The 13,476-nt window shown below is 62.1% G+C and overlaps 4 protein-coding genes across 10 annotated transcripts; 3 read left to right on the plus strand and 1 right to left on the minus strand.

Moving 5' to 3' along the window:
- Positions 1-2,121, minus strand: S100A1 (S100 calcium binding protein A1). 2 transcript variants are annotated; one of them, XM_010727292.2, is made up of 4 exons: positions 2,011-2,121; positions 1,759-1,858; positions 289-437; positions 7-204 (listed from the first exon to the last, which is right to left on the minus strand). In XM_010727292.2, the coding sequence occupies exons 3-4, from the start codon at positions 427-429 to the stop codon at positions 61-63; spliced, it is 285 nt and encodes a 94-aa protein (XP_010725594.1). In that variant the 5' UTR covers positions 430-437; positions 1,759-1,858; positions 2,011-2,121; the 3' UTR covers positions 7-60. The 2 variants fall into 2 exon arrangements, with proteins under 2 accessions (XP_003203301.2, XP_010725594.1); XM_003203253.3 differs by lacking the exon at positions 1,759-1,858 and having other exon boundaries at positions 1-204; positions 2,011-2,120.
- A 1,836-nt stretch (positions 2,122-3,957) lies between these two features.
- Positions 3,958-5,067, plus strand: S100A13 (S100 calcium binding protein A13). 3 transcript variants are annotated; one of them, XM_010727293.3, is made up of 3 exons: positions 3,958-4,155; positions 4,376-4,552; positions 4,877-5,067. In XM_010727293.3, exons 1-3 carry the CDS (start codon positions 3,973-3,975, stop codon positions 5,012-5,014), a joined length of 498 nt encoding a protein of 165 aa, XP_010725595.3. In that variant the 5' UTR covers positions 3,958-3,972; the 3' UTR covers positions 5,015-5,067. The 3 variants fall into 3 exon arrangements, with proteins under 3 accessions (XP_010725595.3, XP_010725597.1, XP_010725596.1); XM_010727295.3 differs by having other exon boundaries at positions 4,030-4,155; positions 4,395-4,552; XM_010727294.3 differs by having other exon boundaries at positions 4,039-4,155; positions 4,319-4,552.
- Positions 5,068-5,682: 615 nt separating this feature from the next.
- On the plus strand, positions 5,683-8,286 carry LOC100550012. Its single transcript, XM_010727297.3, has 4 exons — positions 5,683-6,098; positions 6,330-6,415; positions 7,593-7,739; positions 7,825-8,286. The coding sequence occupies exons 1-4, from the start codon at positions 5,711-5,713 to the stop codon at positions 7,942-7,944; spliced, it is 741 nt and encodes a 246-aa protein (XP_010725599.1). The 5' UTR covers positions 5,683-5,710; the 3' UTR covers positions 7,945-8,286.
- A 2,456-nt stretch (positions 8,287-10,742) lies between these two features.
- Positions 10,743-13,470, plus strand: S100A16 (S100 calcium binding protein A16). 4 transcript variants are annotated; one of them, XM_010727299.3, is made up of 3 exons: positions 10,743-10,870; positions 12,623-12,789; positions 12,883-13,470. In XM_010727299.3, the coding sequence occupies exons 2-3, from the start codon at positions 12,637-12,639 to the stop codon at positions 13,045-13,047; spliced, it is 318 nt and encodes a 105-aa protein (XP_010725601.1). In that variant the 5' UTR covers positions 10,743-10,870; positions 12,623-12,636; the 3' UTR covers positions 13,048-13,470. The 4 variants fall into 4 exon arrangements, with proteins under 4 accessions (XP_010725601.1, XP_010725600.1, XP_010725602.1 ...); XM_010727298.3 differs by lacking the exon at positions 10,743-10,870 and adding an exon at positions 10,989-11,147; XM_010727300.3 differs by lacking the exon at positions 10,743-10,870 and adding an exon at positions 12,079-12,176.
- Positions 13,471-13,476: the final 6 nt, after the last annotated feature.

Consider the following 13,476-nt stretch of genomic DNA (forward strand, 5'->3'; position numbering starts at 1 on the left):
GGGGAGGGGGCTCTGCTTTTGGGGGTGCCGTGGTTGGGTGCTGTGGGGCTGGAGCCCGGCTCAGGCGTTCTCCCAGAAGAAAGTGTTGCAGGCCACGGTGAGGGCAGCCACCAGAACCACGTACTCCTGGAAGTCCACCTCCCCGTCGCCGTTCTCGTCCAGATCCTGCATGATCTTCTCCACAGCCCCCGTGTCCTTCTGGGTCTGGGTGGGGGGGGTGACAGGGGTGAGCCCTGGGGGCTGGCAGCCCGCTGGGACGCCTCCTGTGTCCCCCAACGCGGCTCCTACCTCCAGGAAGCAGCCCAGCTCGCTCTGCAGCAGCTCCTTCAGCTCCTTCTTGCTCAGCTTGTACTTATCCCCCTCTTTGCCCGAGTAGTGGTGGAAGACGTTGATGAGCGTCTCCATGGCCCCTTCCAGCTGCGATGCCATGGCTCCGGCTGCGGGAGGCACCCGCTGTGTTACAGGGCCAGCCTTGGATCGCAGTTCTCCCCCCAGTCCCATCCTGCAAGCACTGCCCACCCTGCATCCCCCAACGAAGTGCCACGCAGAACGCCATCAGCGAGGCTGTGGGGTGCCCCGCTCCCCTCTCCCCCCCTTTTTTAATGGGGTGCTGCTGCTGCGAACCCCCTCGATGGTGTCAAACCACGGTGGGTACCCGTGGTCCATCCGTCACCCGGCGCTCACCTGAGCTCCCCGCCGTGCCAAGTGCTGGGCTGGGCTGCCCAGGGATGTTAAATAAGCTCCAGGCCCCCTCCCTCCGGGAGGATCCGATACCAGGGCTGGACAGCCGGGCTGGCACCGTTGGGACGCCCCGCGCTGCCTTCACTGGGGTTGGGATGTGAGGACACCCCTCTGGCCCCGCTGCTCACCCCACACCTGGAGGAGCACTTCCAGCCCTTGCAGTGCTTACAGGGCGCTTTGGGGTGCTCTGTGTCTCCCCGTAACCTCACACACATCCCTTTTTGCCACCTCTGCGGCCCCTTGGGATGAGCAGCAGTGGGATGCTGGGGACGGGGTGAGCCGGCTCTGGGTCAAACCGTGACCCCAAGTGTGACCCGTTGGGCATCCCCCATCTGTCAGCGCTGTGGTGTGGGATGGATCCGGCCCCATCCCTCCTTGGTGGCTGATGTGTGCGGGTATCCGGTGTCCTCGGTGCCGGCGGGGGGAACTGGCGGGGGCTATCGGGTGACGCAGCGCGGTCCCCCTGCTCCCTGCTCACAGAAAGGCCCTTGTCCCATTAAAAAAGCCCCACAATCCCTGCCTGAAGGTTGCCTCAGCAACGCTATGGCTAAAGAAACCAGATTCCTGGCCGTGCTGATAATCCTGGCTCTCGTTACCACCCAGCATCCGCGCCACCCGGCCGTGCCCGCTGCTCCTCCCCATCCCTGGATGTCCTCCCTCCTTCCCCAGAGTGGTGCTGAGCCCCCAAACCAGGGCAGCCAGGGCCGTCCCCGATGCAGGGGGCTGCTGGGTGCTGGGCTGTGGTGTTTTCACAAGAGCTGGGTGGTGCCGGACTCTTTATCCCAGATTCCAACCCTAATTTGGGGCTAATTATATCCTACTCCCTCCGTTTCCACTTTCCGCACTTCCTGTCCCTGTGGTTGAGAAATGCTGCAGCGCGGGGATCCCCCGAGCCAACATCCCCCCAACTGTACCACCCTGATCCCGTGGGGGTCCTGAACCTGTCCTGGGAATGCAGAACGGAGGGGTGGGAGGGTTGGATTTGGGGTGAATTGCAGGATTCTGGGAGCTCTGCACCTGGAATAGCTTGGGTGGCTACAGAGGAGGTCTGGATGGAGGTGAGGAATTCAGATGGAACTGTGTGGATGCACTGGAGGGGTGGATGGAGAGGGTGGTCCTGGGGGAAAGCACAGGCACTGCGTCACTCCAGGACACGCTCCTTTTTTCCATTAGGACCCAGCAGCCAGCACGGGGCAGGAGCAGAGCTCAGGGCATTGGGGGAAGGCTGTGCGCAGCCCAAGGTGGGGAGCAGACCCCGGTGTCACTTACGTGGCAGTGTCGGTGTGGGGGGGTTGGCGGCGGTGGCACCTCCGTCCCTGTCTCAGCAGTGGGCAGAATGCGGCCGCCCCTTCCGGGACTGCCTGGCCCTGGCACTGCATCGCCTGCACAGCTGCTGCAGGATTGCCCTGGGTGTAAAAATAACCCTGCAGCCTTTGGTACGGGTGGGTGATGGGTGATGGCCGTACAGCTCCCATCGCTGCGCCGAGCTCAGTTGGGCTCTGCCCCACTTTTTATCAAACCCCAAACCTTCCTGAGAGCAAGGAATGCTCGGGTGTTCCCTGAATGGTGGGATGGGCTGGAGCCACGAACCCAAAATCACATCGGAGGGGGTCTGTCCAAGGAATGGGACCGCAGCGGTGCCACCTGGCCTGTCCGCACTGGCAGCTCCCCGGAACAGCTCTTACCAAACTGGGAGCAGCGAGGGACGTGCCAGGAGGTTTACACACAGCCTGGAACAGGTTTCAGCCTCTGCGACTCCCGTGCTCCACTTTGACCCAGCTAAACCAGTTGCTCCAGTTGCTGGTGCCGGGGCTGGGCTTGATCTTGTCTCTCCGATCCATCGCCGGAGCTTGGAAGAGGCTTTTCCATCCCTGGAGTCTGGGAGAGGAGAAGCTGCTGGGTGTGCGCTGTGCCGTGGTTGGGGACATGGTGGTGGCACGTGGTCTGGTGGCCTTGTCACCTCAATGGATGGGGTGGGCGATGAGTTTGGGACGGTGTCACAGCCCGCAATGACCCTCTCTGGTGGAGCAGGACAGGTTGGGACAGCACCAGGATGTGGTGGTGGGCACCGACCCCACATCTGACCCCAAGCTTTCACCCCAGGACCTGCAGTCCCTGCGATGCTCACTCGTCCTGATAGCGTTGGGGGCCCTGAGGCCACCACTCCCCACGTGTCCCTTTCTGGGGCCATGCAGCATCCGCTCCCTCCTCACCCCATCCTGGCACCCCGAATTCCAGGGGTGACGAGTCACGGCCCGCCTGGCTTTGGGGCGCTGACTCACCCCCAATTTGTCCCCGTCCCTTCCGAGCCTGACTCACCCCAGCGGTTTCCCATCTCGGTCCCCTGACGTGGGGCTCAGCGGAAGGGCTGTCCCCGTCCCCCTGTCACCCCGGGATGGGGACGGACCGGATGGAGTGCAGGAAGGCAATTCCTGCCCCGTGAGCTGGTGTGATGGGTGTGAGGGTGGGGATGGGCTGCCCGCTGCTGGAGTCACCCTGTCCCCATGGATGGGTGGAAAGAGTGCGTCAGGGTTGGTGACACTGCCCTGCACCCTGCTCCGGGTCCCCAAAATGGGTGGCTGTGGGGTCCCCGAGGGACGTCCCTGCATCCATGCACAGCAGCGGTGGGGGTGCTTGCCCCGTCCTTGCTCACTGTCACACTCGGTGTCACCTGGCCTTGGGGACCCCCCAGAAACCTCTGCTCTGGTAGGGACCAAGGGTGGACAGCAGTTAAGAGGATGCTGCTGTGCTGCTGCTGGGGAGGGTCCCTGTGTCCCCTCCATCCCGTGCCACCAGTGCTGAGCCATGGGGACGGCTCAGGGCTCCGTGGGAATGGCTGTGCCACAGCGGAGCCGTGCTGGGGCTGCCGTACGCCACGATTACAGAGGAGCGCTCGGGCAGTTCCAACCTCCTAATTAATTTGGATTAATTAATTTTCACAAAGCCCACTATTAATAGGGGTGATGTCAGCTGGCGGTGAGTCACAACTCTCACTTGGAGAAGGGTGATCCCAGCTCCAGCTCTGCAGCTGGGACAAACCGTAGTGTTATGGGATGAAGGGGACAAAGGGGTCAGCATTCCCATCCCATACGTGTCCCCATTCCCATAGCGAAACAGAGCCTGGGAAGCGCAGGGGGGAGGGGGCACACACCTTGCACCCTACAACGATCTGGGTGGCTAAGTGCAGTGAATGTGCCCTGGGACCCCGTGGTTCGTCCCATAACCCATCCCATGTCCCCACTGCACGGTGCTGGCTGTGCATGGAGCGCTGCTGCTGTGTGGGGAGGGGACAGGAAGCTGCTGCCAGGCGGTGTCTGCAACGGGAAACCCAACGGGAAGCCCTGCACAGGGGTGAGGGACCACGCGCTGCAATCCGCCACTATAAGACCCCGCAGGGGGCTGCAGTTAAGTGAGGTAAGTGGGATCACCACCCCATTCCCACCCTCTGGCAGCAGCCATGGGGCCCCGTGGTGCCACCGTCCCGTTCTGGGTGTCATCTGCACTCCCCCGTGGCACATGATGGCTGTGGGGGGGTCTTCATCCCTGCGGTGTGGAAGGGCAGCCCCCGCTTTTGCAGGGCTGAGGCCACTCAAACTCGCTGCACCCTATGCTGGGAATGGTGGGGGTCCCCCAGGACGCTTCTCTCCCCGCAGCCCCCATGGCTGCAGCTGAGCTGACCCCAGTGGAGATGGCCATCGAGACCATCGTCACCGTGTTCATCTCCCACACGAGGAAGGAGGGTCGAATCGGGACAATGACAGCCACCGCGTTCCAGGAGCTGCTATGGCTGCAGCTGCCCAATGTGATGAAGGTGAAGATGGGCTGCGGAGGGCTGGGGGTGGCGGTGGGGGTCCTGGTCTCCGTGGGGTACTCTGAGCTGTGGGGCTGTTCCCTGTGTCTGGGGATCTGTGTGAACGGAAAAGCAAAAGTGAAAGTGTCCAGAAAGGGCTGAGGTGCTGCAGGGTGGAGGGGCTGTGTGCTTCTGTGCTGGGGGGGACTGACAGCATTCATCTGTCCATCCGCCCCTCCTGTTTCCTCTGTCTGGGCTGTGGTGCTGTCCCTCATGTGATCCCCATATGGGGACAGAGGTGTCCCCTGGTAGTGGTGGCCATCTGTCCCCATGTCCTCCCTTTAGGATGTCCCCTCCCTGGCGGAGCAGATGTGGATGCTGGATGTGAGCACCAACCAGGAGCTGACGTTTGAAGAGTTCTGGCGACTGATGGGCGAGTTGGTCCGGGCCCTGTGGAGGGAGAGGGAGGAGAGGAAGAAGTGATGGGGTGGGGGGACACTCATGAAGCAAAATAAAGAAGTTTTCATGGGCCTGGACATCGCTGCTGTTCTTTGTGGAGCCCCCCGATGCAAGCAGCCCCGTGGTCCCACACCACAGAGTCACAGAACCACTAAGGTTGGAAAAGACCTCCAAGATCATCCGATCCAACCGCCAACCCATCCCTGCCATGCCCACCAGCTGTGTCCCTCAGTGCCACATCCATACATTTCTTGACCAGATCCTGCCATCTCCAAACTGCCTTTGTGCTGATTTGGATTGCGGGGTCCCACCTGCACCCCATGTACACAACAACGGGGTCCCACAGAGCAGCAGGATGCACCCATGGCACTGCAGGGCTCAGCTGTGATGCTGTGGGCAGCAGCCACCTCCAGGCCACCTCTGCGGGGTCACCTGGGGATGCGACCCAGTGCATGGTGCTACCTGGTGCTCAGTGCATGGTACCCAATGCTCAATGCATGGTAACTGGTGCATGGTGCATGGTACCTGGTGCTCAAAGCATGCTACCTGGTGCATGGTGCATGGTGCATGGTACCTGGTGCATGGTGCATGGGACCTGTGCCCAAAGCATGCTACCTGGTGCATGGTGCATGGTACTTGGTGCATGGTGCATGGTACCTGGTGCATGGTGCATGCTACCTGGTGCATGGTGCATGGTGCCCACAGCATGGTACCTGGTGCATGGTGCCCAAAGCATGGTACCTGGTGCATGGTGCATGCTACCTGGTGCATGGTGCATGGTATCTGGTGCCCACAGCATGGTACCCAGTGCATGGTGCATGGTACCTGGTGCGTGGTGCCTGGTACCTGGTGCCCGTAGCATGGTACCTGGTGCGTGGTGCCTGCTACCCGGTGCCCGTTCCCACGCGGTGCTGCATGGCCATGCTGGATGGGGAGCGCTCGGTGTGGCCACGCAGGAGGCGTTTCCCAGCCCCACGCTGGCTGGAGGCCAGGCTCCCAAATGAACCTCCTTGCACCACACCGTGCTGGGAGCTCCCACTCACACCTCCCTGGTATAAAACCCCGCAACAGCGCAGCGCGCGCACAGCCGGGACAGCCCTCGCAGCAGGTAAGTGGCTCGGCCCAAGCTGGGGAGGGGGGGTTCCCCATTCCCAGGGGTCCACCCACCTCCCCCCCCCCTCCCACGCTCGGCTTTGCCACGACTTGCAGGGACGCTCCACCCCCGGGACCGTGTCCCGGCAGCTCGGCGCATCCCAGGGCGTCTTCCTCGCCCCGACTCCGAAGGAGGGGAACGCTCCCCCAAAGCCGACGCTGATCGCGACTCTCTCCCCCCCGGCAGCGCCCCAAGACCCCCCCGAGCAGAGGGACTGCAGACCCCACAGGAGGAGCAGCATGGGCCAGTGCAACTGCCGCAAGAAGCGCAAGGTCTGCGGGCGACGCCGGCACTGGGAGGGCTGGGAGCTGTGGGGTGTAGTTGGGGGGACAGTCTTGTCCCCACCCCTTGGAGCTTGGGGTGCTCTGAGCTGTGCGACCCCCCCTGGATGAGTTTGGATTTGGGGTTTCCCCCTGGGATGGGTTCAGATTTGGAGATATTCCTCAGATTTGGAGAGACAGTGCTGGGAAAGTTTGGGGCTCTGGAGCCCCGTGCAGCCTTTCTGAGGATGGGAGAGTGTCCCCTGTGCCCCTCGGACATGAGCATGTGCCCACCTGCACCCTTGGGGGGGCACTGGGTGCTCTGCACCTGCGGAGGCCTCGGTGGGGGGTGGGGGCTCACAAGATGACTGGGTTCTCCCTAATGGCCCCATCGCCTGATGTGGTTTCGGGGTGTTTCGAAGGGAAACCGCAGCGCCCCGTGAATCACCCTCGTTTCCCTTCCAATGCAGCTCCTGCTAATTAGCAGTGGGGTCTGGGAGCTGCCCCCCTCTCCCCCACTGGGATTAGGGTCTGCAGCCCTGTAGGGTGGGGATGGGTGGCCCCGTGATGGGCACTGACTCACAGCTCCACTGCCACTTGTGCAAAGAGAGGAAGAACCCGTCCTGCCCCACGCGGGGGTGTGTGCCTAGGGATGGGGCGGGGAGCGGTGGGGGGACGGGGCCACCGGGGGTCGTGTTGGGGTCCTGTGGGAGGTTGAAGGGTCATGGGAGCAGTGTGTGGGTATTGGATCGTGCAGAGAGTGGTGGATGGGGATCTGGTTCTATATGGGGGGCCCCACGTCTATAGGGGGGTCCCACATTTGGATGGAGGGGTCATGCAGCGGGATGGGGGGCGGGGGGTCCTACAGTGGAGTGGAGGGGCGTCGCATCTGTATGAGGGTGTCAGGTCTCTATGGAGAGGTCAGCACTGGTACCTGGGGGCCCACATCTGTGCGTGGGGGTGCTTACATCTGTATGGGGGCTCACATCTGTATGGGGGCTCACATCTGTGCGGAGGGCCGTTGTATCCGTAACGAAGGCCCATTGCCATCGGTGTGGGGCGGTGGCACAGAGCATTAACACATCTGCCACATCCCTCCTGGGGTGTCCCCTCCCTTCTGGGGTGTCCCCTCCCTTCTGGGGTCCCCTCACTCCCTCACACCCACCCCCTCCCCATCCCCACCCTGCAGGACAACCAGGAGCTCACCGACGTGGAGCGTGCCATCGAAACCGTCATCAACCAGTTCCACTGCTACGCTGTGAAAGGGCAGAAGGAGTACCTGACCCCCAACGAGATGCGGGAGCTGGTGGTGCAGAAGCTGCCCCATTTGGGGAAGGTGGGGGCACAGCTCGGGGATGGAGGGGGGGACTGGAGACCCCACCTCTTGTCATCGCTCTGATGGTTTTTCTGCCTCTCTGCAGTGCGTTGGACCCCTGGATGAGAAGATCGAGTGCATGGGAGACCCCGATGAGGCCAAACTGGAGTTTGGGGAGTACTGGGACATGATGGGGGATGCAGCCAAGGGCTGTCGGAGGAAGTAGGGCCAGGGGGGTGGGAAGGTGCCGCTTCGGCCCCGTGCCACGAGGAGCTCTTCGGCCCCCCAGCGCCGCAGTGAGAGGGACTTTGCTCCTTTCCCCCAAACCCCTCCGATGTGGGGCTCCGGATCAGCACCGATGGCACCGTCAGTGGTTTGGGGGTGTTTTCTGCCCTCCCCCCCCCCATCCTGGTGACCGCAGTCCCTGCACTGGTGTGGGGTCCCCGTGCCCCCTCTGATGGCTGCGCTCGGGGTGGGCCGGTGGCGGGATGTCAGCTGCTTGCGGCACGTGCAACCGTTTTTGTATAAATTAATAAAGGAAAAAATGGAACAAAACAACAGCTGGAATGGGACGGCCTTGCTCTGTCATGGGAAAAAGGGAGAGGGAGGGACGGGGCTGCGCTGCTGGGCTGCGCATCCCACTGCAGAGCATGAGAGTGCGAGGTGCAACGGGGGCTGTGCACGTGCACGGGGTGCTGCCCGTGCGTGTGCAATGCTGCTGGCGTGCATGCAATGCTGCTGGCGTGCATGCAATGCTGCTGGTGTGCACAGCTCTGCGGGTGTGCAAAGGGCTGCATGGGGTGAGCGTGCATGGGATGCTGCGTGGTGCTGCGGTGCGCGGTGCCCACGTCTGTGGTTCCCACAATGGGGACCCCACGGGCACAGCAGAACCTGAGCTGTTTGTGTGTGGCTCCACGGTGCTCATGTGCTGGGCTGGGGGAGCTGTGATGTTTCTGGGATTGGGAAGGTGTGGGGTCAGTGGACGGGAGATGGGATTTCTGTGTGAAATGCCATCTGGGATGTGGTGGCGTTCCCACTGAGCTCTGTGTCCTGCAGGTGGCCATGGATGGGGATGGGATGGGGGTGGGATGGGGATGGGTTGGGGGTTGAGATGGGGATGGGATGGGGAATGCAATGGGGATGGGATGGGGATGGGTTGAGATGGGATGAGGATGGGATAAGGGGCAAGGATGGGTTGGGATGGGGGTTGGGAAGGGGATGAGGATGGGATGGGATGGGGTTGGGATGGGATGGAGTTGGGATAGGGAATAGGATGGAGTTGAGATGGGGTTGGGAAGGGGTTGAGGATGGAGTGAGATAGGGTTGGATGGAGATGGGATGGGGACCCAATGAGTGCCATCTCTGCACCTGCATTGCTGTGCACTTTGTGCTTGGGGAGGATAAAAATAAGGATGAAAAACCCCAAAACATGGAGAAAGGTGATGAAAGCGGAGCCAGGGGCTCCTCCTGACACCGCCACCGCGACTCGGCCGCGGCCGCCCTCTGTCTCCTCTCACCTTGGGGTGGATTTCACAACACGAATGACTATTTATTGTTCCTGCCTTGGAAATAAATACATGGAAATTAAGCCGAGAGGTGTGGTGTGCATTTAATTAGAGACAGGAAATGTGTCAAATGGTTGGGGTGATGGGAGGGGGAAAGGGGATAAGGGGCTGTGGGGTGCTCTGTGGTGGGAGGGGGACCCCAGAGTTGGGTTTGGTGACCCCAGTGCTGTCATGCGCTGTTGGTGATCCCGTGGTTTGAACCATCTTGATAAGGATCTTTGGGGCAGGAGGAGCTCAGTCCCATGGCTGGGCAACGGGTGAGCCCAAGGAGCACCGCAGGGGCACACTGAGGTGGGGGTCCAGGGGAAGAGGAGCTCTCAGGGACGACAGCAGTGTCTGGGAACTGCCGTGTGATGGGCCCCGATCCTACACGGCGGCTCCACGCACACACCCTGGATGCCTTGTAAAAATACGGGCTGCGTTGTGACATCGGCCCGGCACGGGGTAATGAGGGCTGTGATTCAGAGTGAGCTGTCTGCCCGCGGGGCCGGGGAGGGCTCCCACCCTACAGGATTGCAGCACCGGCACTGCGCTCCTCCTCAACCCGAGATCAGGCAGAGGGGAGCAGGGATGACACACAACACTTTTCCGGGGTCGGTGCCCCAAAAGCAGAGGTCCCCACGGAGCAAAGGAAGAAACGTGGGCGTCTGCTGCACGGCGCCGTGACCTCCTCTTTGCATCCCAAAATATGCAGCTCTGGTGTCTCCGTATCTGATCTGTGCGTTGGATCGCCGCGCCATCGCTGCGCCGACGCGGGGTGCAATTTGCTGGCCTGGTTAATTATGGCTGTGAGCTCCTGGCACAGCCCTGCAGCGCATCGCCGGTCCCCGTGTGTCTGCGGAGGGCTGCGCGCCCTTCACCATGAGCACTTTGGGTTCGGAGAATCCCAACCCAACCAGATCGTTTCCAAAGTCCCTCGGGCTGAATGGAGATGGAATGACCCCAAAGGATGGGTTATGTGTCCGTGTCCCCCTGCCACATTCAATGCACAGCGCTGTGTGTTCACCCATCTGCACCCCAATGGTGATACGCAACGGCGATGTGCAGTGGGTTAGGTGAGAAAAAGAGGAAAAATGGGGGCAGAGGAAAAGAAAGGAGAGAGGGATGGGCGAGGAAAGTCAGAATCTCTGCCCCTTAGTGCTGGCGTAGGCTCTGAGTCGGTGACACCCAGCCAAGGGGTGCAAACCCAAGCATCGAGTCATGGTCCATTCTATCTGTGGCACAAAGAGGGTATTCCGTACCCGCGCATGGGGTGGGAGTAGGTGGGATTCAGCATTTGTGCACACATGGAAGGGGAAGGGCAGCACGGATCCTTCCTCCATTGGGTCGGACCATACCCCCCATCGCTGCCACGTTGGCCCTTCGTTGGCCCTTTGCGTCAGCATCTCGCAGCAGAGGGGAACTCCGCACTAGGACAGCAGTGCTGTCCACCCCCCATGCATCCTGCACCCTCTTAGTGAGCACTTTTGGTTCCCTAATTCCAGCTGCGAGCTCCGCACGTGGTTTTCGTTCCTTCTTTGCTGCTAAGCAGTGCTCCGGTGGTGGAGATACTGAAACCTTTTGGGAGATTTTCTGCAGGACTGTTGGGTGAGCGGCTCTCCCCACGTCGGTACGGGGAAGGGGTGGGATGGAGACCCCGGGGTGGCCCAGTGGGGTGGGCTCAGCGGCCCCACTGCGGTGTGTTGCAATCGGGGCTGCTTCCAGGTGAGCTGGGAACGCCCTGGGACGTCAGGGAGGGGCGGGAGCCTCCTTAAAGCCCTCGGGCCCATGGGATGGGCGCTAGGTGAGGGCGAGCGGGCGGCACTGCTCCCACAGCTCCGCGGCCGACAGGAGGACAGACGGACACAGCGGGACGGGCGGACGGGTGAGGTGCTGCGCCCAGCGATGGGTGCTGCGGGGGGAATGCTCACTGGAACGTGTGGCTGCAGGCAGGGTGGAAATCCCCCCAACCCCTCCCCGAGCCCTTCGGCAGCTCCATGCGTGCGGAGTCGGGCGGCGGATGGGGAGCTCAGCACAGGGGGTCTGTGGGGCTGTGGGATGAGGCTGTGGGAGGAGGAGAGGAAAGAAGGGAATCATCATGGCGGCAGGAACAGGCAGGAGATCAGCCCTGTCCCACCCACCCATGTCCCGGTGCAGGGACAACATCCCCATGTCCCGGTGTGGGATGATGTCCCCCCGTCCCACCATGGAATGAGGTCCCTGTGCCCCACAGTAGGATGATGTTCTGTGGCTCTGGGGTTGCATGGTGGGACCGGTGCTGTGAATCAGTGTTGAAGCAGAGCAGTGGGGCCCAGCGGGGTCTTTGGTTGGGACTGCTGCAATCGTGGTGGTGTTCAACAGCCTGGGATGAACAGAGGACAGAAGTGGAGGTCTATGGGGATGCAGTGGGGGTTGCAGATCACAGCAAGACCTGCTGCCAGCACCAGGCCCTTCAATGGCCCCGCATAGGGGTGGGGACACTCACGAGCACATTGAGACACGACGGGGAGAACCTCGTGCCCTGTGCCAGCACCCCGACATGCTTCCAGACCCTGCAATGGAGCTGAAATGGGGAAGATGGGTGCAAATGCGGGGTGAAATTGGAGCGCGGTGGCACTGGGATGGCACCGATCCACCCTGAGGTGGCTCCAACCGTGACCCACACCGGTCAGCGGTGGCACCAATCAGCACTGCAAGAAGCAGCATTGCTCTGTGCCTTGCTCAGCCCCATCCCCGCTCAGGAAGGAGCCGGGACCGGACGGCATCGTTTCCGTCCCCGCCTGTGTGCATCCTGCTGGGATGTGGCCACTGGACCCCGTGACAGCAGCAATCCATTGGGCACATCTATAGGAAGGGGCTCCATAGGAGAGGAATCCCGGTGTGGGGTGGCCGCGGGGCACAGCGGACGGACAGGGTAGGACTGTAGGGTTGGGGAACCCGTGGCTCGTGTGGCCCAGACCTATTTTGGGTGACGCCTCAACCGAGAGCCCCGCCGGGGTGTTCCCGAGCCGTGAAGCAAGAGGAGGGCCGGCCGGTAATTCCTGCCACTCCCTGCCCCATTCCAACCTAATGAGCCCTGGGAACCGGGCGCCGCGGTCCGGGCACTGCGGTGCCATAATTATCCCCGTCCCACGCGCCGGGGGTGGCCGCCCTGGGGGGCAGGTGGGGTGAGCAGTGCCATGTGGGGTGATACAGGGCACCAGGCGCTCAACTTTGGGGTGGAAAACGCCTTCTTGGGGTCAAAAATGCTTTTTTGGGGTCACGTAGGGAGCCGGGCACCTACCTCTGTGCTGCCCCATGGGTTTCCCCAAGCAGAAGCCCCACAAGTGCCTCAGCCCTGACCCTCCCTCCATCCTGCAGGTGAACGTGGGGCGATGGCGGAGGGCACGGAGCTGGAGTGGGCCGTCCAGGTGCTGGTGAACAACTTTGACAAATATTCGAGCCGCTGCTGCTGCCGGAAGCCGCGGCGCATCAGCAAGAAGGATTTCCGCAAGATGCTGAGCTGTGAGCTCAACCACATGCTGACGGTGAGGCTGGGGGGACACGGGGATGGCTTCAGGGTCCCCACACATCTCACCCCCCGTGGGTTCCCAGTGCCAATGTCTCGCTCTGACCCACAGGACACCGGGAACAGGCGCGCGGCCGACAAGCTGATCTGCGACCTGGATGAGAACAAGGATGGACGCATCAGCTTCGAGGAGTACTGGACCTTGATAGGTGGCATCGCCAGCCCCATCGCCCACATCATCCGCCAGCAGGAGCAGAGCGTCAAGCTCACCAAGTAGCTGAGCTGGGTCCAACCTTCCCCCAGACCCCGAGCTCAGCCCCCGCTGCTCCATGGCCCCTCTGCTTTGTGCCCCTCCTGCCCAGGGCACGCAGACCCCAAATATCAGAGCAAAAGGACACGAGGTCACCACGGGAGGCTCCTCCTGCCCCATCCCTGCCCTCATCCCCACTCCAGAGCTGGGCTGGAAGCGCAGGGAAAGGCTTCCCCCTCATCTAGAACAAAAATGCTGTCCACTCTCAGCCCACCCCAACCAGCACCCCCTGTGCCCTCGGAGCACCCTTTCCTCCTCAAAGTGTTGGAGTCTCCATGGAGTATCCCCCAACCCTCCCCCCCCATTCCCCCCCGGGGCTGGTGAAGGTCTGCCCTGCCCACTCCTGGGGCTGGGAGCTGCCGGCTATGGCCGCGGGTTATTTATTGCAGCAATAAA

The sequence above is a fragment of the Meleagris gallopavo genome, unplaced genomic scaffold, assembly GCF_000146605.3.
Source record: "Meleagris gallopavo isolate NT-WF06-2002-E0010 breed Aviagen turkey brand Nicholas breeding stock unplaced genomic scaffold, Turkey_5.1 ChrUn_random_7180001880221, whole genome shotgun sequence".
Taxonomy (NCBI): Eukaryota; Metazoa; Chordata; class Aves; order Galliformes; family Phasianidae; genus Meleagris; species Meleagris gallopavo.

Bases quoted from the DNA above. Each gene is read 5' to 3' on its own strand.
- S100A1 (XM_003203253.3), bottom strand. From the start codon at position 429: ATGGCATCGCAGCTGGAAGGGGCCATGGAGACGCTCATCAACGTCTTC. The intron at 205-288 runs GTAGGAGCCGCG...CCCCCCACCCAG, and splicing joins AGCTGGGCTGCTTCCTGGAG to ACCCAGAAGGACACGGGGGC.
- LOC100550012 (XM_010727297.3), top strand. From the start codon at position 5,711: ATGGTGCCCAAAGCATGGTACCTGGTGCATGGTGCATGCTACCTGGTG. The intron at 6,099-6,329 runs GTAAGTGGCTCG...CCCCCCCGGCAG, and splicing joins CGGGACAGCCCTCGCAGCAG to CGCCCCAAGACCCCCCCGAG. The intron at 6,416-7,592 runs GTCTGCGGGCGA...CCCACCCTGCAG, and splicing joins ACTGCCGCAAGAAGCGCAAG to GACAACCAGGAGCTCACCGA.
- S100A16 (XM_010727298.3), top strand. From the start codon at position 11,051: ATGGGATGGGCGCTAGGTGAGGGCGAGCGGGCGGCACTGCTCCCACAG. The intron at 11,148-12,622 runs GTGAGGTGCTGC...TCCATCCTGCAG, and splicing joins ACAGCGGGACGGGCGGACGG to GTGAACGTGGGGCGATGGCG. The intron at 12,790-12,882 runs GTGAGGCTGGGG...TCTGACCCACAG, and splicing joins AGCTCAACCACATGCTGACG to GACACCGGGAACAGGCGCGC.
- S100A13 (XM_010727293.3), top strand. From the start codon at position 3,973: ATGTCCCCACTGCACGGTGCTGGCTGTGCATGGAGCGCTGCTGCTGTG. The intron at 4,156-4,375 runs GTAAGTGGGATC...GGGGTCCCCCAG, and splicing joins GGGGGCTGCAGTTAAGTGAG to GACGCTTCTCTCCCCGCAGC. The intron at 4,553-4,876 runs GTGAAGATGGGC...TCCTCCCTTTAG, and splicing joins AGCTGCCCAATGTGATGAAG to GATGTCCCCTCCCTGGCGGA.